Below are 25,917 nucleotides of genomic sequence, written 5' to 3'. Positions count from 1 at the left end.
ACAGATGGTACTGCCTGGGGAGGAGTAGGGCCACCTACTTCTCCTGGCTTCATGGCACAAGGATAAGGACAGCCAAAGGAGTCTCCAGTTGGGAAATTACCAGTTGTTCCAAACAAGTACTTCTTGCACAGCAAGTAATTAATATGGCACATGATACCTTCACCAGGAGGATGCTGATGTGAGGGGTTGGTGATCCCACACTGGGGCCTCAGCAGCACTGCTTTTGCAAGCTCTTTGTCAGGATGAGCCCTTTATCCTTCTGAGAAATGTCAGTACTGCCTGACTCAGGTTTTTGTAACTGCCAATGAGGCCCTGCAGTAAGATTATTTAAGTTACCCTTCCCGTGTAAAACTTTTTATAGAATCTCTAAATGGGTTCTGTTGATGAATGTTTACTATAAGGAATGAAAAGTTACTGTAACTTAAGTGTTCTGGAAACAAAAGAGGGCAGGATAGTGGAAAAACCAATTAATAATAGGTGCTAGCTACATAATGAAGCATGAAGTAATGTAATCCACTCCTTAATTGGATTTTTTCTCAACAATAATGAAAGATGCAAACAAGTCTTTAATTAAACATTGTTCCCCTGTAATCCATTCTTCATCATCTCTCAACATATTTCCTACTTGCTCTGTTCTATACATAATTCTACTTACACACTTTTTCCATTCCGTGGGGTTCTTCTGTGCAGATAATATGATTCATGGCTTAAGATTGCTCACTCCAAGAAATTCTTTACAGATGGTAAGACAGGGTAGCAGCAATCTCTTAAGTGCCACAGGAAAATGATATGGAGAGCTGTCTTATCTCCCCTGCCCCTAGAAAAGGACAGCAGAGAACCAGATATTTTTTCTCTGTCTCTATAAATATGCAGTGGATTGTGGTGAGAGCCATTTTACTGCTAACAAATACCTTCAGGACTATTTCTCTTTCAATAACAATATATGGTTAACTGGATATTTGAATTTTTTAACTGAAGACTCAGGCTGAAGAATATAAAAAATGTCTAATTTAGCAAGGGATATTTGGAATTCGTCTGGGGTCTCTTGAAAGTGTGCATCACCATGGTGTTCAAACACATCTTATACACTATTGCAGTGTATAATGGGAGAGAAATATAACAGGGTATAGAACAAGAGCAATACTGAAGAAATCCCTTTAATTGGTCTTAAGTTTAATCAGTAAACGCATCATTTAAGATAGTCTTGGCCTTGTATAAGAGAAGATTAATGGGAGTGTTAATTTGCTGTCTTTATACCATTCATAATGGTTTGTCTTAAGCCTTTATTAATCATCACCATTATTTGAATAGTCCACACAGTTTCTCTATCAAATATTCTGCTTCAAGTATTTTTTTCTGCACATCTCTAGACTTTTTTCAGTACCAAATTAATATTCTCAAGATAAAATGCCATTTTTTCCTTAAAGTGGCACCATATTGCTTAACATGAACTTTTGTATTACATGTTACAGTCTACCACAGGCAGAACTTTTCTCTCCCTGTGAATATGAATTCAAATAACCTGTTCCAGAGAAAATCTGTTTTGTCAGTTTCCTGTTGTTCACTGCTGTGTGGTTCTGAAGCTGCAATGTTCTTTTGAAATTTTCTGTCAGCAGAATGCTTCATCAGTTTAGAAATGTAATGAAAGAAGCACAGCTAAAATATCTGTTGGGTCATTACCTGCCTTGGTTACTCTCACAGCTGCATGATGTTCTAGAAACCAATGAATTATTTTGCATTAAACTGATGTATTAAACTCATTCCACCTGGGTTTTATTAAAAAAGTTCTTACCTTATGTCTTGTGCATCATAATTATGCCCTGTTGTCTTTGTTAGAAATGGACTTATAGCTCCTAATTTCTAATATGTTTTATTTCTTTCAGGGATTTATAGGATTATTATATAACTGTATATATTATATATAATATAATAGTATTATATATATATAACATATATATATATATATAATAATATATACATTATATAACTATAATTATATAATTATATCTCTCTTTTCCCCTCACTCCAGCCTGGTCTTTGATTTGCCCTTGACTTCATTGTCATGAGCTGCTGCAAGTCTGTCCCTCTTTGTAAGAGTCAAATCAATCAAGGACTAATAAGATAGAATATTGATTTTGCTGAAGGTGGAGTCACTGGCAATCAGTTTTCAGAAAGCCATGAATGAGATGAAAATTCTCAATTCTCTCTTATAAAGGATGAATCAGGACAAATGAATGGACAGAACCAGGGTACTTGTTATTGCCTTAGGAAAAATGTGTCTGTCTCCAGGAAGAAACTGCAGAAAGAGGCAGCACTGGTGTCACCACCTGACACTTGGTACCACAGGTGACATTGCTTTCCATCTTGTCTCAGATGATGTCCTGCCTCCAAAAAGGGGAAAAGTAGGTGCTCCCAGATGCAATGCAGAGGAATTCCTCCTTCTCCAGAGACAGATTCCCTTTTATTGCCATTACCAGAGGTGTGGAGCTGAGCAGTGAACGTCCCAGCTGCTCCTGGGGGTTAGGGGGGGAAGCTCAGAGATGGTTCCCCAGGTTCCTCCCCTGGGCCTGCAGCTTCTCTGCCTCCACTGGGCAGCCATGGGGAGGGTTCTGAGGGGACCATCCTGAGGAGTTACCACTGGTGAGAGGACAGCTGAAAGAACTGGGAAGACAAAGCCATTTTGATGAGTGTCTCAGTAAAAGTGCCATTTTGTGTTTGGTGCCAACTGTTAGTGCCTGTGGTATGGTGCTCCTCATTCTGAGCATTTTTTATTCATGTGATTCCCTCTCAGTTTTTTGAGAATAAATTATCTTTCAGAAAATGCAGGAATTCTTGAAGGGATCATGAGTTACAGTAGAATAATGCAGTTTCAAAATTATCTAAAATGTACTTAAAGTGAAGTACCAGGTTGGCATTTGCACACCATTTGTGTGTTATTTTTTCCCTCTCTAGATCCTTGGCTGAGTTTTTCATGCAGGCAATCAAATTATTGTGTTTTCTCAAAGAGCCTGCAGATGAGCACACAGACTTTATTCCAGTAGAGAGGGCTGAAAGAAAGACTAAATCTGTTGTAAACAGATTCCTAATATTTCAGGAACACTTTTGAGGTGCCTGAAAAGAGAAGTTGTCCTTCCCTGGCAAGAAATCAACCAAACAATTATTTTACACTCTCCTCTGATACCTGCACCCTGGCCTTGAAGAGCTGTGAGCTGCTGTGTCTGAAATCTGCACCTGCCATGCCACCTACCCAGCCCTGGGGCTGCTCCTCAGCTCTGCTTCCTCTCACCATGGGCTTTTTCCTGATTTTCACATGTGCAAGGGGTGGTGTGAGGTAGTGATAGTTCTGCAGAACTCAGCCCTGTGCTTCACCATGATTTCCTGGTGCCTTCAGGTTGAAAGGAGGATTCTTTTTCACACTGAAATTCTGACATTTAGAGAAATTTGAATTGGAATTTAAAATTAGGTCCTGAAGGGAGGGGTGGTGGTAGTGGTGGTGGTGTGTGGACTTAACATTTTGGTAAAGCCAAAGCAGTTTGTTTCTTGAAGATGGCAAATTTCTTCTGTATACAGTTAAAATATTTAAATATCTATTATGACATTCAACTACAAAATCAAATATTTTAATGCACCACAAACCACAAAAAATTTCAGTTGATATGACACATGTGAAATAGCCTCCACCTGCAAAATGGTGATTGCAGTGAGTGTGCTGGTTTTGACAGAAAGCTCCTTTTGAACATTCCTGCTGCCAATTCTGTTCTGATTAATCCTGCCCACTGCCTCTAAGCTGTGGTTGTGGTCCTGAGCACCCTGCTACAGCCTTCTCAAATAATGGCTTTTTGAAAGATTTTTTGACTACTGGGTTACTGCCTAGCTAATGTAGTTTTGTGGTATTTGTTGCTCCTGTGTATAAATAATAATCCCAAACTCATCCTGCTCCTGAAACACTGTAAGGTGTCTTTCTGTGTTACAGCAACTGTTCAACTGTCAGGCTTTACGCAAACTCAGCATCCCAGACAATGACCTCTCCAGCCTGCCAACCACCATTGCCAGCTTAGTAAATCTCAGAGAACTTGACATCAGTAAAAATGGTAAGAGCTCAAACATAGGGAGGCTTTCCAGACTTGTAATGAATATAAACAGCAGTGAGGTTTTAATCCCTAGTGGGTAATGAACCTGTGTTCTTTTTCTGGATTATGTACTGCTTGCCTGTCAGGCACTTGGGAGAACTCTGGGTGGATATTGGAGGCTGGACTTGATGATCTCAAAGGTCCTTTCCAGCCTCAATAACTCTGTGATTCTCCATAATTCTGTGATACTGACCTCATTTCCTTTTCTGTAAAAAAAAAAAAAAAAAATATATATATATATATATATTTAAAAAATAGAAATTGTTTTAGCACAGTAACCCCTGGTGACTTGTGTCTGGTAAATATTATAAAAAGGAGTGGAAGGTGTTTTTTCAGTGCACTTAAGAACCATTCCACTCTCCCAAGTGACAGAGTGCTTACTGGGCTCCTGTGTGATGAACTGAGGAACATAAGGCTGCAGGTGAACAGCCAGCAGGATTTAGGGAGCTAGTGACTGAGTTGCTGGTTTGCATTTTCAACTGCACATTTACATTTTTTTGTGCCTAGGAACCTGAACTGAAGTGTCTTGGCCTTGAAAATGAGGCTTAGGCACTCTTGAAAATTTTGCAGAATTTCGTGTCAGTTTAGGCTTAGAGACTCTCAGGATTATGTTTAAGTTCTCCTGAGAAGGGGAGGACAGGCAAAGATGAAAAAGATGAGGAGTTTGGAAAGGAATGAAAGGCATAAATATCAGTACAGATGATGTCACTATCTAACTCTAGAAGATTATGTAAATTAACCATTAGCATAATACTTTTAGTACAAGGCATGCTATCTGTTCTGGCCTATTTATTTAGTGCTTTAGTATAATCTTTTAGACCATAATACCAAAATATGCATATTTTTCCTGCCATAGCTTAAGTCTGGTCCGAATGACCTCAATTATGAACAAAACGAGTTACAGGTGGTATTTTATGTGTGTATAATAATTCTTTCAATATTCTTCTAGGAATTCAAGATTTTCCAGAAAATATTAAATGTTGTAAGTGTTTAACAATTATTGAAGCCAGTGTCAATCCAGTCTCTAAGTGAGTATCAGTGGCTTGTATTGTATACTGCAACTGCACAAAATTTACATGGAGTGAACTAAAATGTAAAGGCACTGACTGTATTAAATTAATTTGTGTGATTACCTGAAATTTCTTTTCAATAGCTTGAAATCCATTGCTGATGGAGCTGTGGAAAGATCTCTGTACTGTCAAAGAAATGTGGGGCATTTGCACCTGGTGAAGCAGGGGCTGCCAAAGTGATGCAGCTGAGGCAGGCTCTGAACCCCAGGGGGATGGGGGTGTCTGTGTGGGGGAAGGGAGCCATGCTCAGCCTCACCTCCTCCCACCTCTTGGTTGGGACCTTGGCAACTCTTATTCCTTCCAAAAACTTGCAATGGTAGCTACAAAAAAAATCTGTGTTGCAATCCCATGATTTATACAATGAAGTGAAGATGAAAGGATGAAATTTTACTATTTCACTTTAAAAATGAAACCCGAAAAGAGATAGAAAGAAAGTAAGAAACACCTTTGGCTTAAAGCCCTCAGGTGAGGAGAGGGAAGAGGCTGATGTAACTTGAATGTGTCAGGCATTTGAATTTCATGTGGTTACAGCAACCTGAAAGAGATCAGAATGAGAAAAAATGTCTGTAATAAGTGAGTTGTTCTTGACAATTTGTCTAAAAAAGAAGGTGAGAGAGAAAGTCATCTTTCTCTTTCTATATATACATTGTTATTATTTCCATAGCAACTTCAGGGTGAGCATGAAGCTTTTCACTGTTTTTTCAGGCTGCCAGATGGCTTCACACAACTTCTAAATTTGACCCAGCTCTATCTAAATGATGCCTTTTTGGAGTTTCTTCCAGCTAACTTTGGAAGGTAAGAATTAGTCATCAAAGTGCCTTGCTCTTTCATATGAACCCAGTAGAGGCTTTAAGGGATTGGTTTTACAGCTGTGTTCTTTTTAAAAACAAAGCAAAGCAAAACCAAAACGAAACAAAACAAAACAAAGTGATTTGGGCTTTCCAGCCCTTTTTTTGATGAATGATTGTTGCTAGAGAGAACGTTTTGTCAGCTAGGATTTTATGATGAAGTGGTGCAGTTTGGTGGCTTGGGGAAAAGGTGAGAAGAAAGTGAAATTGAAGAAGAGGCCTGTCCTTGATCAAATTTGTTATTAAATTGTGGCAAGGGCAGAAAATAACCATGTGGCCTATGTCTACTGAAAAATGAACTGAAGGAAAAAGTGTTGGGAGTAGAAAGGAAGAAAGAAATGACAGAGCATGGTGGAGTAACCAAAGGACAAGTGTGAAAGCAAGAGGAGAGAAGATAGAAAAGACAGCAGAGCAGAGAGGCTGCAGATTGAAAGGAAAATGCAGCAGAACCAGAGCCAGAAAGTGTTAGCTAAGGACAAAGCAGGGTGGGAGGGAATCAAAGTTAACACAATTTGAAGAGGGCAGTGGGATGTTTCCTTACTCAGCACAGGTCTGCTGAGATGTGAGATTTACTCCACCTCTGTTACTCTGGGGAGGGAATGGTGACTTTCTGCCCTCAGATTGTCTGCTTGGGCAAACAGCTCAGAAGACAGAGGATTAAGGGAATCTGGTTTTACAGAACTCACCTAGTATTAGTTTTTTCCTGGTCTGCCCAGTTACCTGTGTGTGTGTTTTATTGTTCCACTGGGAACAGCAACTCAGCACTCCAAAATCAGCACAAATGATGTCACTTGCTATTAGAAATGACACAAATGTGCCCAGAACTAGCAAGTCCTGCTTTATCAGCATTTACTTGATGGGCCCCTCACTGAGCAGGAGCTGAGTCTGGGCTTTATGGTGGCTGGAAGAAAGAGGCAGAATAATTGGCATTGTTTGCAGTTGCTGAGTGTTGGGGAGATCAGAGTAACTCCTGAGCCAGCCTGCTGCTGCAGGTTGGGATCAGACATGATGTCCAGATGTCAAGGAAAATGATGTGGATTCATTTTGAAGTGATTCATTGCTCAGAAGTTGCAAAAGAAAGTTATGAACTAAGTAGCCATTGTGTTTTATCCTTTAGTAGTTCTGGAAGTGTTTGAGAGAAATTAACTTTCACTTTGTAAGCCTTGTTTTAAATAATGAATAAAAATAGTTCTGAATTGCTGTGGAAAACTGATATATGTCAAAGTTTTTCAGCAGAGTTCAGACAAGGACAGAGATGTCTGTGATGACAATGAGCCAGTTCACTGAGCTAGTTTTTTTCTCTGGTTTTTAGGCTTGTCAAATTGCGAATTCTGGAGTTAAGAGAAAACCACTTGAAAACTCTACCAAAGTAAGTGACTGAGATTTACATAAAACTCTTTCAAAAGTGCAAAATGTGTTTATTGTTGGCCATGCAATGTGAAGTTATTTCTGTGCATTTCTGTGAAGTTATTTTGTCCATGGGTTAAAGAAATTCTACTGGAGGTTTTTAGCAAAAAAGCAAACATCCAGTGGCAGATGGAGACTGGGATGCTGGCTGACTGTAACTCAAGATCCAAAATCCATACCATGACATTTTAAAACACCAGATGTAAACAGAATTGGAAAACAACATATGAGAGAGCCCTGGTCAGTATTTATGTGACAGTATTCTGACATATTGGAAACATCCTCAAGGTAACCCCAGCAGCACACTCTCCCTGGGGGATCTGTGCAGAAGTCACAGGTATTTGGTTGCTTGCAATGCTGTTTGGAAACTGGTAGCCTTGGAATATTAAAGAAATGTCAATTTATTCTCTAATAAATCAAGTTGCCATAATTTGTTGCTATAATTTGACCAATGGTTAAATGTTATTTTGAAAAGGAAGCAGTAAAGAAGTAAAATATAAATCTGTACACTTCCCATGCTAAATATAGGAAGCTGCACTAATAAAACAAGGGACTGTAGCTTGTATTGTATTATCTTTTATTTAGCTTAATTTTTTTTTTCTGTGATACATGGTGGTTAGCAGGCAAATTATGTCAAGTTTAGTAATGTTTAGAAGATTCCTGCCTTCAGAGTAGCAGCCTCTGGTTTCAGTAGCACCAAGTTTCTTGAGGTGGCTGAGTGTGACTTTTCCCACTGTTTGATTCTGAAAGTGAGGAAGTTCTCTGATTCTTTAACCAAGGGAAAGGTTATTTGTAGGTGTGTTTGTCCTCCATTGTTTGTGGCTCTTTGCCTTGGCAGAGAACATGATTATGTTGGTAGCTTGTCCAGCAGTTCTGAAGTAAGAAAAGACATGAAAGGGAAGGCAAATTAAATAATTTTAATACTGCAATTTGGCTTTTAAATAGATGTGAAATGTACTATGGGGGCATTGTAAGTACCCTCTGCTCAGTGGTGTTACCACATTAGGGGCAGCTTAAAAGATGCTGAAGAAAAGGTTGTCAAAAGCAGGTCATGTTTTTCATCTGTTCTGTGAAATACACATATGAAGAATTTTTAAAGGAAACATCTAGCATCTGGGCAGAAAGAGGAGTTCAGTGTGCTGTGTGTTTCCCATAGCTCTGCTCTGGCTGTATTTCATACAACATCAACTGTCAAGGTTGTTGTAAAATGTATCCATGGTAACTGAATGCAAAATGTTCTAAAACTATTTACAGCAATATCAGCTGAAGTAAACACTGAGGGTGTAGATGGCAGAGGGGTGGCTGGCTGAGCAGGGCACAGGTCCCCAAGTGTCCCTCTTCAACACATCTTGCATGGCAAAACGGGAGCTTCCCCTTGCTGAGTTTCTTGACGTGGTTTTGCAGCATCTGAAGCATGTCCAAGAGCACCACTGTATTCCCAAACACTTTCCTGATGGAAAATTAGTGAAGCATTGTTCATCCAAAGGCTTTGAAGAGCCTTCTGATATCTCCTGGCAAGCATAGCAAAGATGTCAGACAGCAGTGTCTTGCTGTGTCACTGGGACCTTGCTCTTCAAGTGAAAATGTTGCAGGATGTTCCTGTTTTCTGCCAGCACTACCAACACTTCAGAAAATACTACCAGGCTTACAAATACTTGTGATGTACTGCACATATTTGTGTGTCCAGTCTATAGATCTGCAGTGCTGTGTCATAAAACCAATAATTGATTTTCTCTCCTACATGGATTAAAGATTATTGTTGATATTTGTTCCCAAGAGCTTTTGAGCATTTAGAAATATTGTGAGATCTCTGGCCAGCATTGCAAATATTTTCTGTTCTTTTATCAAAGCTTTAATCTGTGTAACAAACAGAAAAATCTGCTTTTTCTCTTGAATTTCTGTTCAGTGTTTCAGAGCATTTCTGAGATTCTAAGTTTCTCACATTTGAAGAGTGTTACCCCTAGCTCACTGGCTTGTCTTGTGGCTTGAAGCTCCAGCTCAGACAGCTTTTATTACTCTGTGTGGATAAAAGCACAGCTGATCTTTACTCACTGGAGCAGTGGGTAACACTCCAGTGCAATAGCTCAGGGCTCCTGCTAGTGTTCTGTAATGCTGCCCTGCTGAACGTGTATTTGAAGCCAGGAGGCTTTTCCATGGCCAGTGATGGTTTCAGTCATTTTCCACCTAAAGAGAAGCAATTAAAATCCATGGACAGATTCCCATTAGCTTCCAGGGGTGCTGAATGTGGCAGTTTGTGCTTCAGTGTTTAATTATTCTGGGCTTCAGTGATTTCTCAGAGTGGAGAGATGTCATTCCCAGTTTTCTGTCCTGCTGACTAAGGCTGTAGTTCACCCTGAATGGGAAGCTGTGGGAAAAGAGGAGGCTGCCAAGGCAGGAACTGTGGCAGGGATCAAGGCTTACCTGGCAGGACCTGAGGACCCTGATGACTGTAATCCACTTTTCAGTCACATCCTTTCTGTGTGGTTACTCAGCAAAGCCACCAGCATGTGCCCCAGCCCAGAGCTGACCATTGGCAGCTCCTCCTCCACCTCATTTCACATTGATATTTCTTCCCCTCATTTATTTAACCACCTGAAGACCCTCTCTGACCACATAGGTACTGAGGTGGAGAATGGTCAGGGAAGAGCCTTTGCACCTCTTGGAAGTGAGGACAGACGTTGTTGTGCAGCTCTTTTCTAGTCCTGACTCTTCCAAAGGAGCTGAACTGGTGTTCAGAGGAACCAGGACATTCAGGCTGATGGAAGAGCCCTCACAGGAGAGAAGAGGGAATCAGGAAAGCTGATTTTTTGCTTTTAAATGTAAAAATGTCTTAAGAGTGCAGTTACAGCAGCATATTTAGGAAGCAGAGATAAGCAGAGGCTGTGTATACCTGTGCACTTTGTGTGTGTGTGTGTGTCTATGTAGGCAGATACAGATATACAATATATATATACACTTAGATGCATATTATGGTTGGAGTAGATGTCCATAATTTAACCACAAATCTAAATTACCTATTTTCCTAATATTTTTAGCCAAGCATTCTAGGAACTGCAGCACACAGACAAAGCTCTGAGATGGTTCATCACTCATGTTCATCACTTGGCTTGTTTGCATGTGGAGGATTTGTGGTTGTGTTGGGACAGCACAGAGTTATTATAGTAATTAAAGTAAATCACCAGTTCTTCAAACAAATCTAGTAGCTAAATTTACAACTTAGCTGGGAAAGCAGTGTTCTGAGCACATTTCAAATGTAGCAAAAAAAGCTTTTAATTTATCCAACAGGCATATGTAAGCCTGGTCTGGTTACTACTCCAATGGAAGCTCATTAATCTGCACTGAATTTTTATTTTCTGAGCTTAGACACTTCATAAATATTCATTGCTCTTCCCAGCAACAAATGTCTGCAGACCTGTCACTCCTGAGCTGGGTGTTTGGGGACATAAACACCCTGTCCAGTGGCAAGAGCAACCAAGAACATTTCAGGTCTCAGGAAAGAATCTAGAAATCTCTGCACAAAGCAGCCAGGCAGCCTGCATGTATTTTTTCTTTTGTTTTTTTTTAAAATCTTTCAGTAAATTAAAGTAATTAATATGATCTTTGCTCTGAGTGCTGTTTGGGCTGAGGAAAACACCTTTTGAGGGGTTTGTGGGATTGCTTCCAGTAGGGATTTGTAAAATGGAAAAGCTGCAGAAGGTTTGTAAGTGGTGAGTCAGGAGTATCTGAGAAACTGTAGGTGCTGCTAATTGGTGAGAAAATACTTGTGTTTTGTACTCATCCTAATGACTCACTGCTTCCCTACCCAAGCTGTGGCCTCTTCTTTGGTTTCTTGACATCAGGTTTGTTTGTCTGCAGTGCCAGTGCCACCAGGAAATACCCTGCCACAGGGACCTTACCAGAGACCTGGGTCCCTGGCAGCTGGTTTTAGGGAAAAGCAGGTTTTCTCTTGGTCTCTCAGCTATTGCTCAGGATTAATTTGCTTTGTCAAGAGTAAAAATTGCAGTTCAAGTTCTCAAGTACAGCCTCTAAAACTGGAAGAACTCAAGGATCCTGCAGACAAGAGCCATTCAGGAGTGGGTGAAATGGAATAGCAGAGTGTGCAGGGGCATCTGCTGGGGACTGACAAGGACTTGGGGTGTAGATGAGGGGTTCTTCAGTCAGAAATCACACTGGGAAAAAAGCACACGGGTCTGTTTGCAGGATGCAAAATATCTGTGAGTCATCAATCTCACAGAGCTGTGACAATGGCAAATGTTCTGTGTCACAGTCTTGTCACTAGGGACACGGAGGTGGTTGTGACATTGTCTGAAAAATGAGGGAGGCCAGGACAAGGAAGAGCTAAACAGGGTTCTAATCTGACAGGAAAAATAATGAATGCAGAGTGTATTAAATGGAAGGGCCCTAAAAATAAAGTGTTACTTAAGCTAAGAAAGCAGAGGTTGAGGGGAGACAAACAGGGGGGTCACTGACCTCCTCCTGACACAAACCTTGAGTTTTCACCAGAAAACTGAGGAAAGACTAAACTTAAATGCCACGTGTCCTGATGGTTTGAACTTGTTGGATTGCAGCATCAAATCTGCTCTCCACATGAGGCAGATTTTGGTGGTTATTAAGTAAACTGGCTGAAATCAACCAGAAACGGGACCAAAAGTCTAGCAAACAAATCAGATGCAAAGCACAGTGGTGGACTTTGTTCCTCTTGTAATGATCATAACCATGTATTGGTTGAAATGACTTGGAGCTCTTCCTGAGGCTGGTGTGTTCCTAGCAGCAGAGCTTACATTTGCAAAGTGGAAGTAGCTAAAGCTGGAGAGAGTTACAACTCTTCTTCCTTCTGTAGCTACTTCCTTCTGTAGCTAGGACATTATTACAAAGTGAGGAAATAAACAGAATAATACCAGTGAATCACTTCTTGCACAGATACTGTATGTGGTGAAGGCTGACATTCCACTTAAATAATCATTTTGATATAAAAACTGCCCTACATCACTCAGACATGGTGATTTAGCAAAATATTGCTTGGAACATTGTCAAATGAAGTTATTTTGTTCTTCTTCCCCATTTCAATACCACTTTGTTTTGATTTTAAGGTACCTCTTAACATTTCTCAGCTTTTGCATTGTTGAAAGGTTGCAGATGTTTAATCTCAGCAGGAACGAGCCAATAAAGGTTCAGGAAGATATTCAGACACTGAGAACATCTCAATCCATTACCCTTTTTCAGATGGGAAATTTGCTGAATAAAAGTGATTGCCATTACCCTGAAAATGGAGTTGTAAAAAGCATTCTTGTGACTTACAACTGTTAGTCCCATTGACTTCAATAACGTTGAAATTCCTGACATCCTCACCACTTCCAAAATCCTGTTTTAGGAAGTAAATTTTTAAAAATCACAGGTTGTCTTAAGTGTGTTGAAGTCAGTGGAACAGAGAATTTATATAAGCTGAGAATCTGTATAGAGGCATCTAAATATAGGTTTAAAAGCTTAGCTTTAGACTGCTATTTTTTGAAATGCTGTTCCACTTTCTTCGTAGTTTATTATAAAGATGTAAACTGTTTCCCACACTTTGAAATTACAAATATTTTCATCATCCATGATGATGTGTTTTCTTCAAGTAGTAACTCTGGCTGAGTTGAACAAACCATATTCCTGAAGCCTTACAGCTTTGGCACCACATTATTAAAATATTGCCAATATCTTCATAAGCAGCTACTACTGTGTATGTTCCTTTTTGGCTTTTTTAAACTAAATGTATTCCCTGCTCAGGGCAGGTACAGAAAATACATTATATGTTATTGTAAGAATGCTTTTCCAACACACATATAGTGGGTCAAACTCGTCTGATTAATTGCCACAATTATTCTTCTCTAAAGGCAGTAGGGGCATTGTTTTTTGGAATATCTCCACTAAAAGACCTCTTGCAGAAGCTAGAACTTGCTGTGAACACCCAGCAGGACTGCTCCTGCTTTCCAGGATGATCCTGGCATTCCTGAGCTGTAATGAGAGGCTCTTACCTGGCAGTGTTCATGCTGCATCATTTTGATGTGACAGATGGGCACAGGGAGGGCATAGCAGAAACCAGAGCCCTGGATGCAGGCCTGTTTCATACCCCAGGGGTTTTTAAAATTTGTTTATTGATTGTTTGTTTCTTTGAAACTTCCATGTAAAAGATGCAAAAGGGATATTTATTTTTTTCAGGAGGGTTTATACCCAGCTGCTGGGGTTACATATCAGATAAAGACTTCATAGCACAAAGTAGTGGGAGGGGACATTTATAACCATGAAGAATCACCCTAGCCCAACTTAACACTCATTTGGTTCTTAATTATACCAGAACCCTGAGCTCCTCCCAGGGCAAGTGGGAGCTAAAGACCCAGAGAGTTCCTTCTGACTGTTACTAATGAGATCTTAGGCTGAGGCTCCTCTCTGCTTTCTCAGCTATGGAAGGTTTATGGCCTGCAAGGTGTGGAGGTATTGCTCAGTATCCTCACAACACCTCAGCTCAGTGTCCTTCTAATTCTGCTTGGTTAAAGAGCAAAAAGATCTACAGAGTAGAAGGGCCTGCACACAGAATTAAATAGCAAGAAGCTGAGTGCTTGAGTGCACAGAGAACAGGATGAGGTTGTTACCTGCCATGGCCATCAGAGACCTTTCCTTCTCCCCAGCTGGAGAAGGGGACTCCCAGGAGCACATAGTGTGGCACACACTGTGCCTTCTGTCACTCTGCTGGCTCTCAGTCACACCTGGGACACTGGGACACACCTGGGACTGAGTGACAGTCACTTCCCAGGTTTGGGAGAGGTGGTACTGAGCTAAACACTGTAGAGTGGCACGGTCAGTGCTGCCCTCCTTAGCCACAGCCCTTGCCTGCAGCTGCCCTGGGCTCTGCATGGCAGCAGTCACTGTTTGTCCCTCCACGTGAGAGGCAGGGAGGGGACATCCCCTGCCCTCCGTTCTTGCAGCACATCAGGGGGTCCCCAAGGGCCAGCAACAGATGGCACCTAACCTGTGATCAGCTCTGTGGTGTGCAAAATGTTCCCTTCTGCTCCTCTTGCCCTCCAGCCTTGAAAAAGTCACTGTACTGCAAGGCAATTTATTTGTGTAAGCAGGAAAATAAAAATAATCATGCAAGATTTGATGAGTCTCAGCTGCTTATGTTCTTACCCAGGTAAAAGGTGATTGATGATGACTTCTGAAAATCTGCATAAGTCAGAGTCATTAGTTCTTTATCACTGGTACATGTCCCCAGAGCTGGTCAGCAAGTTCTTTAATCAACTATTAATCTCTGTATTTTCCACTGAATACATTTGTGGATGCTATTCAGCAGCTCTACCCAGTATTTATGCCTCGTGGCCATCTTTTCCATGCTTCTCCCATTTCAGTGTCTCCTTGGACTGGTTCTCTTCCAGCTCACAAGCTCTGTGTTGCCACTCGTCTCCTCTCTGGATCAGGAACCAGATCTTCCCCAACCTGGCCGTGGGCTGCCACCTCTCTGCCCACCTGCAGCACTTCTCTGTCACTGAACAAGAAGATTGCTCAGCAGTTGTGGTGCTTTTTTCCTGTTAAAGCTCAGTCTCTTAGGGGGAGGCCCTGGCTTCCTCTTGTATCTGAGAGACAGTTATGTATGTGCATAGTTACTGAGTCGTGACACTTTTCATCTCAAATACATCCTTGTCTTTTTCTAACACATCCTCATTTTATTTCTCTGGCTTTCTCTTTAGAAATCATCCTGGTTCTGCTCTGTGCTCCTTCTCTCTTTAGGCCATATTTCAGCAGAAACAGGAATCAAACAGACTTCTAAATAAGAAACCTGCATGGAGAGTAAAATTCTTTTACTCTTGTTTTCTGGGTTAGCTGATTCAGTTAACTTTTAGTCATCACATATTCCTTTAACACCGTTTGAACTTTTTTCATCCCTGTTAATTATTCATCATCATAAGTCAGATCTTCCTCCTGCTCTCTGACAAAGTAAATGGGACAGCAGTGCCAAAGCTGCCTTTTCAGGCTCGCAGGCTGAAACTAGGTCTCTCTTTAATTTATGTTCATTCATTCCATTCAAAACTAGTGCTTAAGAGTATAAAGCATGTGCTGAATTCTGTAGAGATTTGCATAGTATCCTGTGTGTCCTGATGAAACAGAAGTTATTTTTAGTTAGTAGTGGGAAACTTAGAGACTGCTTCTCCTTGGTCTTCAAGATGGTGGAATCCCAGATCCCAAGTACTCAGTCCTTTTACATTCATTTCATAATATGCTCAACTTCATCAGTACAGCAGTGTTTACAAATTGTGTCCTTTCCACTGCATTATTACACTCTAAGCTAAATATAAGTTATCAAATATGCTATTTACCCACTCCTGAATCTTTGCAGCAAAAGCAGTGAGGTGACCTTTGTGGCAGTGACTGACCCAGGCAGCACTCAGTGGGCTGGAATTGAAATGCCTGCAGTGAGTGCTGGGTTTGGGACTGGTAGGGCAATTTGTCCCAGAACATGGAGCACTTTTTATTGTCATTATGTTGTTACTGACATTCTGTGTTTCTTTGTCCAAATGTGCACATCTTACAACAAAATCACTGATCCCATCAGAGCCACAGAGATTGGAGTGGGTGTGAATTTGTGTGACTCTAAACTCAGGCTCCCCTCAAGAAATATTAATTCTGAAAGTTCCTGGCAGAAGAGCTGTGTGTTTGCTGCTGCTCATATTGGAATGTTTTTAACTGCATATACTGTGAAATTTCGTGAAGGTGAATTTCACATCTTCAAGGTGCCCACTGAAACTGGTATTTGGATATAGATCTGAGGGTAAGAAACACATAACCTTCTGGGGAGGAGATGGGAGCTGAGCTGAGAGCTTTGCTGAGAGTGTCTGCATTCTGCTTGTGTCATCAGGCAAGCAGGGGGGGATCTGAGCTGAAATTCAGAATGCCCTTCCCAAAGGTTTGAGAGCTGTGCTGGGAAAGAAATCTGTGTGTGAATGAAGGTCAAAACTTTTCTCTATGGTCAGCTGAGCAAACCTTTCCAGTTGCAGAGTGATTCCTAACTGGGTCCTGAGCTAAGGGATTCATTTTAGAGACCAGATCCTTTTCTACCATGAACAAAACCCATGGGAATTGAGGACCCTGTGTGGGCAGCAACATTTTATAATCACCAGCTCCTGCCTGTCAGAAAGCTGACCAGGGGGTTGATGAGAATACCTTGATTTCTTCAAAATAATTTATAGCTGTTGACTCCTTTATTTTTTTATTTGTTTCCCTGGTTATGTGAAGTGTTTGCAATGTGGAGAGAGGTATCCTCTAAATAAGGCAGTGAAAACAAACATGTAAGCCCAGGAGGAAGCTATGGCTGGTGATCTATATGGTTACCATGAATTATAATGGACACCACTTGGTTGTGTAATGTCTGGTGTAATTCATGGCATCTGTTTTAAAACAATCCTGAGCAATGTGAACTTTTCCCCAGGTACTCAGTAATCTCTCTAAGCTACTCTGTATGTTGGTTTCCATGCATTTAGAGTTGGGTTTTTTGGTTTATTTTGTTGTTGTTTGGGGGTGTGTGTTGTTTTTTGTTTTGTTTTTTGTGGGGTTTTTTTGCTGGGTTTTATTTTGTTTTTTACAACTTGTTCCATTATTGTGTTTAAAATTAAAGATTCACCTCATTCTGAGCCCATTGTGGGGTCCCCCTCAGGAGCTGAGGCACAGCTCTGCTCCATGGAACTCCTGCAGTTCCTTAGGAAGGGAAGAGTAGACTCAGAGTTGGTGTGCATAAAGTTTTATGTGGAATTTCTGGCTGCAAGTTTTGTTAGCACATTGATTCCGTTCCATTCCATGCTTTATGCAGTGGCCATTTAACTGAGCATTACTCCTAATGGCACCTTTCCTGTTGTACCTGCATGAAATGACCCCACATAAAAAACATAATGAATCTTTTCACAAAGAAAATACAAGTAATTGCATGAACGAGATAAAAATATCCCAATCTAAGGAAAAATCTCAGATAATACTCCATTGGGTACATTTGGCAGCGTGCTTTATCTGATGAAATAGTACCAGTAAGTGAAATTAATCTGCCTCATAGAAATGGTACGTATTCTGAAACTAAGTACCTGACAGTAGAAATGACACAAAGTAATATTTAGAAGTTGCCTTTTATGGGGCCTTTTCAGCGGCACAAACCCAACCTTTTGGAACTAGGAGCCTGGCTCAGAGGTGGAGCAGGGGATGAAATGTCCCAGTTCTCAGCAGCTGGGTTGGAACCTTTCATTACCCATCATTTCTTCCTGGAGGAGTTTCAGGTGTCAGAACATTGATGTCTGTGCATCACTGGTCATTGGTGTAGGTACCAAAGGGTTCCTGCTGGCCAGGTCACAGCTCCCAGGTGTATTTTTGTACAAACTATGAAACTGTGTGCCAGGTTTGCTGCTTTGTTCCTTGTACCACCTCGTGCTGGTGTGGGTATCAGGAAGGGAACTGGAAAGGTGCAAGGAGCTGCAGCCTTGCTCAGATGCTGGATGTGTGCCCCGTGCTGCTCAGGAGTGAAACCTGCCCTCAGGATTTGCTGAGGGAGCTTTGGGGAATGTGGAATCATTAGGCAGAGAGGCTGTGCCCTGCCTGAGGAGGGGATGCTCCTCAAAGGGGAACACCTCTGGTTTAAGCAGAAGTGTTTCACTTCCCAAAGCAGAACCCAGTAAATCACAGCTAAGGAAGTGCAATTAGTTCTGGAAAACTCTTGAGTCCCATCTTGCAAGCACTTCCTGACAGGGAGTGCCCACATCAGTGTAAAGAATCCTCCTGAAGATAATGAGACTCTGTGTGGGGATAACAATGTCCACACTCATCAAGTTTGCAATTACAAGTGTAATTACTGACTCCACTGGGTTCAATTAATTTAAAAATTTGTATGCGAGATTTGCAACTTGTAGCAAAATGTCAGAAATCTGAACCAGAATAACAGCAAATCAGTCAGCAGACAATGCTGGAAGTTTGGGAGGAGTGAGGCAGACCCAGTGTGTGGTACTTCCAGAGAAAGGGAGGGGACATCAACTGCCCCAAGCCTGCTGCAGCTTTGATCAATGAACTTTTTTTTTTTTTTTTTTTTTTTAATATTCAAAGGTAATTGTTGCTTTTTAGTTCAATAACTTTAGCTCAGGTCTTGAAGATGAGTGTACTTTTCTCTTTTGCATCAGCATCAGTCTCATGTAATTCCTTTTGCAGCAACAGTACCAGTTAAGCTTTATTTTTATCTACATGAAATTCAACTGACATTTTGAAAGTAAAAATTTCATCTTGGATATCTCCTACTCTGTTACAGGTCAATGCACAAACTGACTCAACTGGAGAGGCTTGATCTGGGCAATAATGAATTCTCTGAGCTGGTAAGAAATGCACCATTTTTTAATAGAAACCTGTGTGTTCTGGCTGCTCTGAGGATGGGACATTAAACTTTTACTTCACAGGCATTATTGTCTTGTGGGCCCATGCTATGGTCACATTGTTTGGAACACAGAGGACAGATCACAGGTCACAGTATTCTTCATCTAGATCAGGCTTCTGGGGTTCAGATCAAGGTCACAGATGATCCTCACTCTGAGCTGGCTGCCACTGCTAGAATACTGGAGTGTGGGATGAATACTTAATACATGAATACTTGTGTCAATTATGTGTTAATTGCTTAATATCCATCATTATATCCTGCAAATATTAGCAGTTGCTATTAGCAGAAGTAAATTTTGGACTCCAAAAGCAGTTTCTGTCCCCTACTCACCTTGCAGATGAGAATTAATTAGGTTTCTTGAGCTTTAATAGCTTTCAGGACTTTTCTCTGGTGTTGGTACAGAAGATAATGAAGGAGCTGTGCCCTCCAGGTGTGTGTCTGCTCCCTCTGGAGGATCCCACCCTCCTCACTGACAGTGTCAGAGGCTTCAGCTGGGGGTCAGCATGGGCTGATTTTTAGGGGGCCTCACTCACCTCCTGCAGGAACTGCAAACGTGTTAAGAGAAGCAAACCTTAGGAAAACTGCTGCTTCATCCAGTTTGAGCCCTGCCAGACCAGGCCTGTTGGGAGGGTCTCTGCTTCTGTAGGACAACAAATGAATGCTGTGCCACTGGTGGCCCAATAAATGTCTGTGCATGCTGACAGCCTGTCCAGGGACACTGAAACCTGGGAGCTCCTGAAAGTCAGGGAAGAACAAGCTGTGAAAATAGTGCTGCTGAATCAGGGCTTGCAATTTGATGAGGGGTTGATTTCCCAGAGCTTTCATTAAAATTAAGATATTATCACTTTAAACAGATTTTGAAATGTCACCTAGTGCTGGAAAGCTGTGGCAAAGACTGCATCTACTTTAGAGACACTGCTTTATCTTCTGCCTCTATGGTTATAACCCTGTTAATGTTCACTAATTTACACTGCTAAGGGGAAGAAAATAGATGGGTTTAACTCAGATTGTGTGTTAAAACTAGAAATCTTTGGCATAGAGAAACAGAACAGAATTTTCAGAAGTGACATTTGGAATTTTGATCAAAGGAAATCTGTACAGGTTTCCTGGATCCAGAGCTTGTCTTCTGGGGTTCCTTCTTTATTGGAGAAAAATCCAGGCTTGGGGTTGAGGGTGAAAGTAGAATGAAGTAATTGTGTTCATTTGTTTCCTGGCAACAAGATCATACAAATGAAGAGATAAATATGTGTTCCTGAAACACAGATTGTCACTTCCAAAGTGGCAGCCATATGTGAGGGGTTTGATGCCATGAGAGAGGGGCAGAGGTAATCTGTGTCACAGCCTTAAATCACTGGGGGTTTTAACAGAGACAAGTAAGGTTTTAATACCTCTTATCAAAACATTAGTGAGATCTCATCTGAATTACCCTGTGCCATCAGCCACACTCAAGAAATATCAAGTGAGACTGTAATACCTACAGCCCAGGAGCAGGCTGGTGCCTTGGAGAGGGGTGTCTGCCTAATGAGAGGAGTTTAAAAGAAAATTGAAGTTGAGAGGGTAAATTATCATTATCTGTAATAACCTTAGTCAGTGAACACTCCAGAGGAATAAAGACCCATTAATCATCACAGGAACAAATGGGATAAAATACCTTTAATTAATTTAGCCTGGAAATTAGAAGTGGCTTTGACCATTACAGGACAACTGAATTTCAATAGAATCAGCCCAGGCAAAATAAATTGTCTTCAAAATACTGACTAATCACTTTTAATATAAACACATTATAAACCAACATGGAAAACTGGAAGGCTGAGCTCTCCAGATTCCCAGGTTCTTTCTTACCTGATGATGCACCAGGAGCTTTTCCCATACTGTGCTGTAGGACCTGGGCAACTGGAAAATCAGATTTCTTTGGGGAATGACAACTTCCCAGGGAATTTAGACTGCCAGAGATAATCAGAAGTCTCTCTTGAGGCCCTGTGATGCTAGACAGAGACTTTTGTTTCTAGTTGTGGTGAAACAATCCCAGGGCAATGGTACTACAGACTTCTGAAATGCTGAAGTCTGATTTACCCAGAACCAAATAAAATATTTAATATCTGTTTCTGGCAGGCTTTGAAAAACATCTCTGCAACTTCACAGAGCTCAGGCAAACAGAAGTCTTGTTTTGCCTGTGACACAAACTGCTTAGGCTGAAAGAGGGAGATGGGTGTGACCTGAAGGAGAAATCATGTGGGGAATTACCTTTTCCTGTTCCACTAATATCCTATGGTGCTGAAAAGAATAGAACATCTTAAATTAAAGCTTAATATTGTAATTTTAAGGCTTGATCATTGCATAACACCATTTTAACTGCTGAATATGACAACTGCAGACATTAAATCACACAGAAATGTGGTTTATCCAGGGAAGTGTTCAGCAATATGCCTCAGTTAAGCTCCTTTTAAAACTATAAATCATGCAAAAAGCAGAGTTTAGCATGTGCTGCAAGATGAGTTTTGGGCTGTCTTTTCACTGCACTGATTCTGAAGCTCCTCAATTCTCCCTTCTCTCCTTTGCCATGTTCATAAACTGCACACTGCCAGGAGGATGCTTGGGACAAGAACTTCAAAGAAGCTCCTAGCTGTGTTCATTGCTTTTCCAGAGGGTTCTTAAACTTACAAGTTTTGACAAAGAGCAACAGTGGTTAAATTACTGGAATGAGAATCCTGTTCATGTTGTTAACTATCAATGTCTGATGAGGGTTCTAAAAAGAAAAAAAAAAAAAAAAAAAAAAGGAAAAAAGGGAGGTGAAGAGAGGCTCTTTTTGTTAAGAAAATAGTAGGGTTTTTTTAACTAAAAAATGACCTTATTTATTTAACTGCCCATAATACTTCTGGTTTTTTCTTCAGCCTGAGGTTCTTGAACAAATACAAAACCTGAAGGAATTGTGGATGGACAATAATTCTTTGCAAGTGCTACCTGGGGTATGAGCATTTATTTTATGCAATCAAATGATCATGTGGCAGGAGACAAGTGCATGTGCATTTTTCTGTAGGGGTGCATATTTCTAGTTCTTGTAGTCATTAGTTAATACCAAGAAGTGAGAGTCTCAGCATATCCATGTACATGACAACCTCTGAGTGCTGTGTTAGGATGTGTCAGTGTCTCAGGGCCTGTTCCATTTCAGTCTTCTGTAGTTTTCATGGGGAGGGGAAATTATTTCCTGTTGTCTTCCCAACAAATAGAAATTTAAAAAACCCAGGTGATGGTTTCTATATATGCTGACTCTGGAACACAGGAATTAATTAGTTTGGGGCAGTTCCTTTTGCAGTCACCTGGAGGAAAGCTGTTGGCCCACCACAGGTGCTGCTTCAGTGAAATATGTTGTGAAAAGGATGCTGAGATAATGGACTTATCTAAGCCTTGGTTACTACTGTTTGGCTTTAATTAAACTTAGAAGCTGGCAGGCAGTGTGTATCTGCTGAAGTAACACTTTGTAACGTGCTATTAAGTCTATAGGGAAGTTAAAACAGCTCGTGTACCTGGATGTGTCAAAAAACAGGATAGAAACTGTGGATTTGGACATATCAGGATGTGAAGGACTTGAAGATCTCCTGTTGTCATCCAACATGTTGCAGCAACTGCCAGACTCCATAGGTGAGAAAAACTCAGTGTTTCTTGTCAACTTTTACAGCTGAGGATTAAATTTCTGACTCTTTAAGGATAAGAATTAACTGTTTTCTGGTTTTCAGTCTCACTGTGGTTTGCTGTCTGCACTTAGACATTGTGAAGCTGGGTAAATGTAGCATTTACTTCAGATAATTTGCTAATGTCCACTTATGGCTTGAGCACCTTTTAATCACAGCAACAGGACTTGAATTTGATTGAAACATCTATAGATCAGTAGAAATACTACTCTTTCTACACAAATAGCATGCTGTTCTTAAACCATTTTTATTCAAGACTCCAGAAATCCCTCAATGTTTCTCTTGCAGTTCAGCCTAACCTTTAATCACTGCTTCATTTCACTGAAGAGTATTTTCAGTGGGACAGAAGTGTCTGTGTACTGTCCTACATATAGACATTTTCTTACAGATGTAGCCTAGACCAGAATTATTTAGTTGTAGAAATCATTTTTTGGCTTAAGGATATGGGAGGTTACAGAAAGTAAAAAAGAATGATGTGAAATATTTTTCTATTAACTCTTCCCTGCCTGTTTTGCAGGACTCTTGAAAAGGCTTACGACTCTGAAAGTGGATGACAACCAGCTCACAATCCTGCCCAATGCAATTGGAAAGTAAGTATAAGTCTCATGGTTTTCAGCATCAAGTAGAATGTGTTTTACTTGCAGCACGTGGGCTTTTTAAAATAAAAAATAAGGCAAAGATAGAGTGAATTACAGAATAATTCCAAATCGTGTGCCTAGCACCTAGCTTATGACATTGAAATTTGGAGCAGCACTATTACTTCTGTGGACTTAAACTGGCATAAGTAATAAGATGACATGTATCATATTTTCCAAGAAAAAGAACAAAGATACTTGCTGTATGAGTCACTTGCAATTTAGATGATTAGAGCAGCAAAAGTAGAAGAAATAGAAGTATTTGAGGGAATGCGTCTGTTTCCATGGCAACACCCAGCACTTGGCACTGCAAGGACAACGTCTGTAAACCTCACATGTATTAAGATTTCTTGAAATAATGAAGTGGCATAAATGCAAAAGTCATGACAATTCCATGGGTGTAGACATCAAGCTGATGAGGGCTGGATTAGTAACCTGATTATGAGAAGCAGGACCCGTGCCCTTTAGCTCTTGTTCTGTCAGATGTTACATGATGGCTGGTGCAGAGTTGTGCCTTGTACTGCTGTGTCTGGAGCTCAGTGCTAAATGAGATCTGCAATTTACTGTAAAACTCCAGGTGGAGGCAAACTCTGAGCCTGCAGACAAGTGGTTCTTCCCATCCCCCTTTCTAGCAGAACATGTCTCTACCATGAGTATGTTTTGCAGAATGCCTCTTCCTCTGCATTTTTCACTTTTGAAATGCTGTGTAAACTGACACTAAAAAACTCAGAAACTCAGAATACATGATGCCTGGCTGCTTTCTATAGCTGTAGCTCTGTTGTTTTCAGCACCCCCTTGTACTGGTGCAGAGGTACTGAGTGTGTGTCTGGTTGTACCACACACCAGTTGTACCATTCACACCAGTTCTCTGCTGGTAGCAAGAACGTTGGGAATGGGGCAGTTCTGAGCAGAGCTGCACTCAGACTCCATGCAGAAACTGATCTCTCTTCAGCAGGTTTTAACTTCTATTTATATTAGAAGTAGTTTTCTTCAGCCAGGGCTGTCCTGAGGCTTCCAAAATGAAAGGCCAGAAGGCTTCATTTATTCTTCTCCAGAAATATGAAAATATGCTGAGGTCTCTAGAGTAGAAATATTCTCTAACCTGCACATCCAGTGCTTTTATAGGCATAATTTCAATAATAATTTAAATTTTTGTGTGCCAGTTGGAAAAAAAAAACAATCCAAATCTGTGAACTCTTACAACTGCAGCAACTGCAGGTGAGGTTTGGCTTTCCATGCAGTGTCCTTAGATGGGTGTGGTGTTCATGGACAATACTGAAAGCTGGGTCTCTGAATCACAAAAGGGGAAATCTTATAAATATTGTGTAGCAGTGAACTCTGATAGGCAGGGAGGGCTGACAAAGCTCAAAAGCTGAACTGAACACTGTGCAAAAAGGCTGATGGAAAGCCCAGCATTATCTTTAAAAATTTTTGGCATAAATTCTTAGCCCCTGTCCTGATGATCTGTTCTCCTTTACTGACTTGTTCATATTGAAGGAGAAGGTTTTTTGGTTTTTTTTTTTTGACCTAATACCTGTTCAGTATTGTTTGTTATGGAGCCTTAATGACACTTCTGAAGATGCAAACTGCTGCTCTAGATGGTGTATAAGCAGAGCACAGGCTAATCACCTCATCCTGTCACATTATTGTTGAGTGCTTGTGCTTGTTCAATGAAATGCTTGCTCTCCTTTAATGAGGACCATGTCTCCCACATCAAAATGAAGTTCCTTTCTCTGACTCATCCATTTGGATCGTTTCCTACTGGGTCTCTTTCTCCTCAGTGCTATGGAGGTGCCCACTGCAGAGTGTGTTATTGTCACACAGAGGTTAGCAGTGTGGAGGAGGGAACTCACCCTGCTGAGAGCCAGAGCACTTCAACCTCTCTGCTAATAGCAAGCTGCCACCCTTGGCCTTGGCAGTCCTGCTCTAAGGACAAACCTCTGAGTGGCATTTAGGTTTGGACCCAGCTTAATAAAACATTCCTGGTAAAGTCAGTGGATTGGTGATGTTTCAGTACTGTTCCACGTTGGACCCAAAGACTGGAGATGGTGCCTTGTGTTCAGGGAGTGTGTTCTGCACATCTCTGGTGTGAGCCCTATCTGACCACAGCAGGTGATGCAAAGGAAAGTGCAGACTTGTATTCCTGGGTCTGCAAAATTCCTTTTGGACAAATTGTGGGTGTAGCCAATGCTTAGGATCTAGGGTGCTCTGGCAGTTTCCTGGGTGCTGTGGCTGTTGGGAGGAAAGGGCTGTGCAGAGCTGTGAAATGAGGTGAGATTGGCTGCAGCTACTTATTGTTCATGGCAGTCATCATTCTCCCAGAATATCTCTACTCATCTGTCTAAAAATATTCCCCATCTACCTTAGGATGTGTCCAGTGAACTGCCTCATTCCTGTGGGTGCCAAACAGAACAGCAGGTGCATTTCTGACTGTTGTCTGCCTTTCTATAAACCTGTCAAGAGTGATCTGAATTCAGGCCAGGAAGGTGTAAGGCTAATGATGTTTCAGCTGAATTGGCATCCTCAGAATTACAATGGTTATTCTCTTTCATTTCTGTTCTTCCATGCCCAGCCCATGCTGAATGAAAACTCACTCTCTGATGTGTGTATTTTTTAGCAGTGGTAATTATGGAGATAAAACAGAGTTTCACACTGACTTTGCTGTTTATATTGTGGCCACATGCATTTGTCTGCTGCTGATGTCATCAGG

At 41.0% G+C, this 25,917-nt stretch overlaps 1 protein-coding gene and 2 long non-coding RNA genes across 12 annotated transcripts in view; 1 reads left to right on the top strand and 2 right to left on the bottom strand.

The window, feature by feature from the left end:
* LRRC7 (leucine rich repeat containing 7) overlaps window positions 1-25,917 on the top strand; it is a 143,070-nt gene that overhangs the window by 77,188 nt on the left and 39,965 nt on the right. For all 10 annotated transcript variants that reach the window (XR_011726985.1, XM_071749853.1, XM_071749851.1 and 7 more), the window contains exons 3-10: window positions 3,974-4,091; window positions 5,080-5,158; window positions 5,906-5,995; window positions 7,361-7,417; window positions 18,761-18,824; window positions 21,775-21,849; window positions 22,378-22,522; window positions 23,090-23,162. Coding sequence is in view for 9 of the 10 variants with exons in the window: in XM_071749853.1 (XP_071605954.1) it covers window positions 3,974-4,091; window positions 5,080-5,158; window positions 5,906-5,995; window positions 7,361-7,417; window positions 18,761-18,824; window positions 21,775-21,849; window positions 22,378-22,522; window positions 23,090-23,162 (701 nt within the window). In the remaining variant the exon portion in view is untranslated. The remainder of the gene's footprint in view (window positions 1-3,973; window positions 4,092-5,079; window positions 5,159-5,905; window positions 5,996-7,360; window positions 7,418-18,760; window positions 18,825-21,774; window positions 21,850-22,377; window positions 22,523-23,089; window positions 23,163-25,917) is intronic.
* Window positions 8,016-8,667, bottom strand: LOC139798732 (uncharacterized). Its single transcript, XR_011726940.1, has 2 exons — window positions 8,434-8,667; window positions 8,016-8,328 (listed from the first exon to the last, which is right to left on the bottom strand). It is a non-coding gene; the product is annotated as an uncharacterized lncRNA (long non-coding RNA).
* LOC139798808 (uncharacterized) overlaps window positions 21,107-25,917 on the bottom strand; it is a 43,139-nt gene continuing 38,328 nt past the window's right edge. Inside the window, exon 9 of the long non-coding RNA XR_011726986.1 lies at window positions 21,107-21,629. This is a non-coding gene — a long non-coding RNA (uncharacterized lncRNA). The remainder of the gene's footprint in view (window positions 21,630-25,917) is intronic.

Source organism: Heliangelus exortis, chromosome 8, assembly GCF_036169615.1.
Source record: "Heliangelus exortis chromosome 8, bHelExo1.hap1, whole genome shotgun sequence".
Lineage (NCBI taxonomy): Eukaryota > Metazoa > Chordata > Aves > Apodiformes > Trochilidae > Heliangelus > Heliangelus exortis.
The sequence above is the reverse complement of the archived record's forward strand: the minus strand, read 5'-3'. Positions and strand labels throughout refer to the sequence as shown.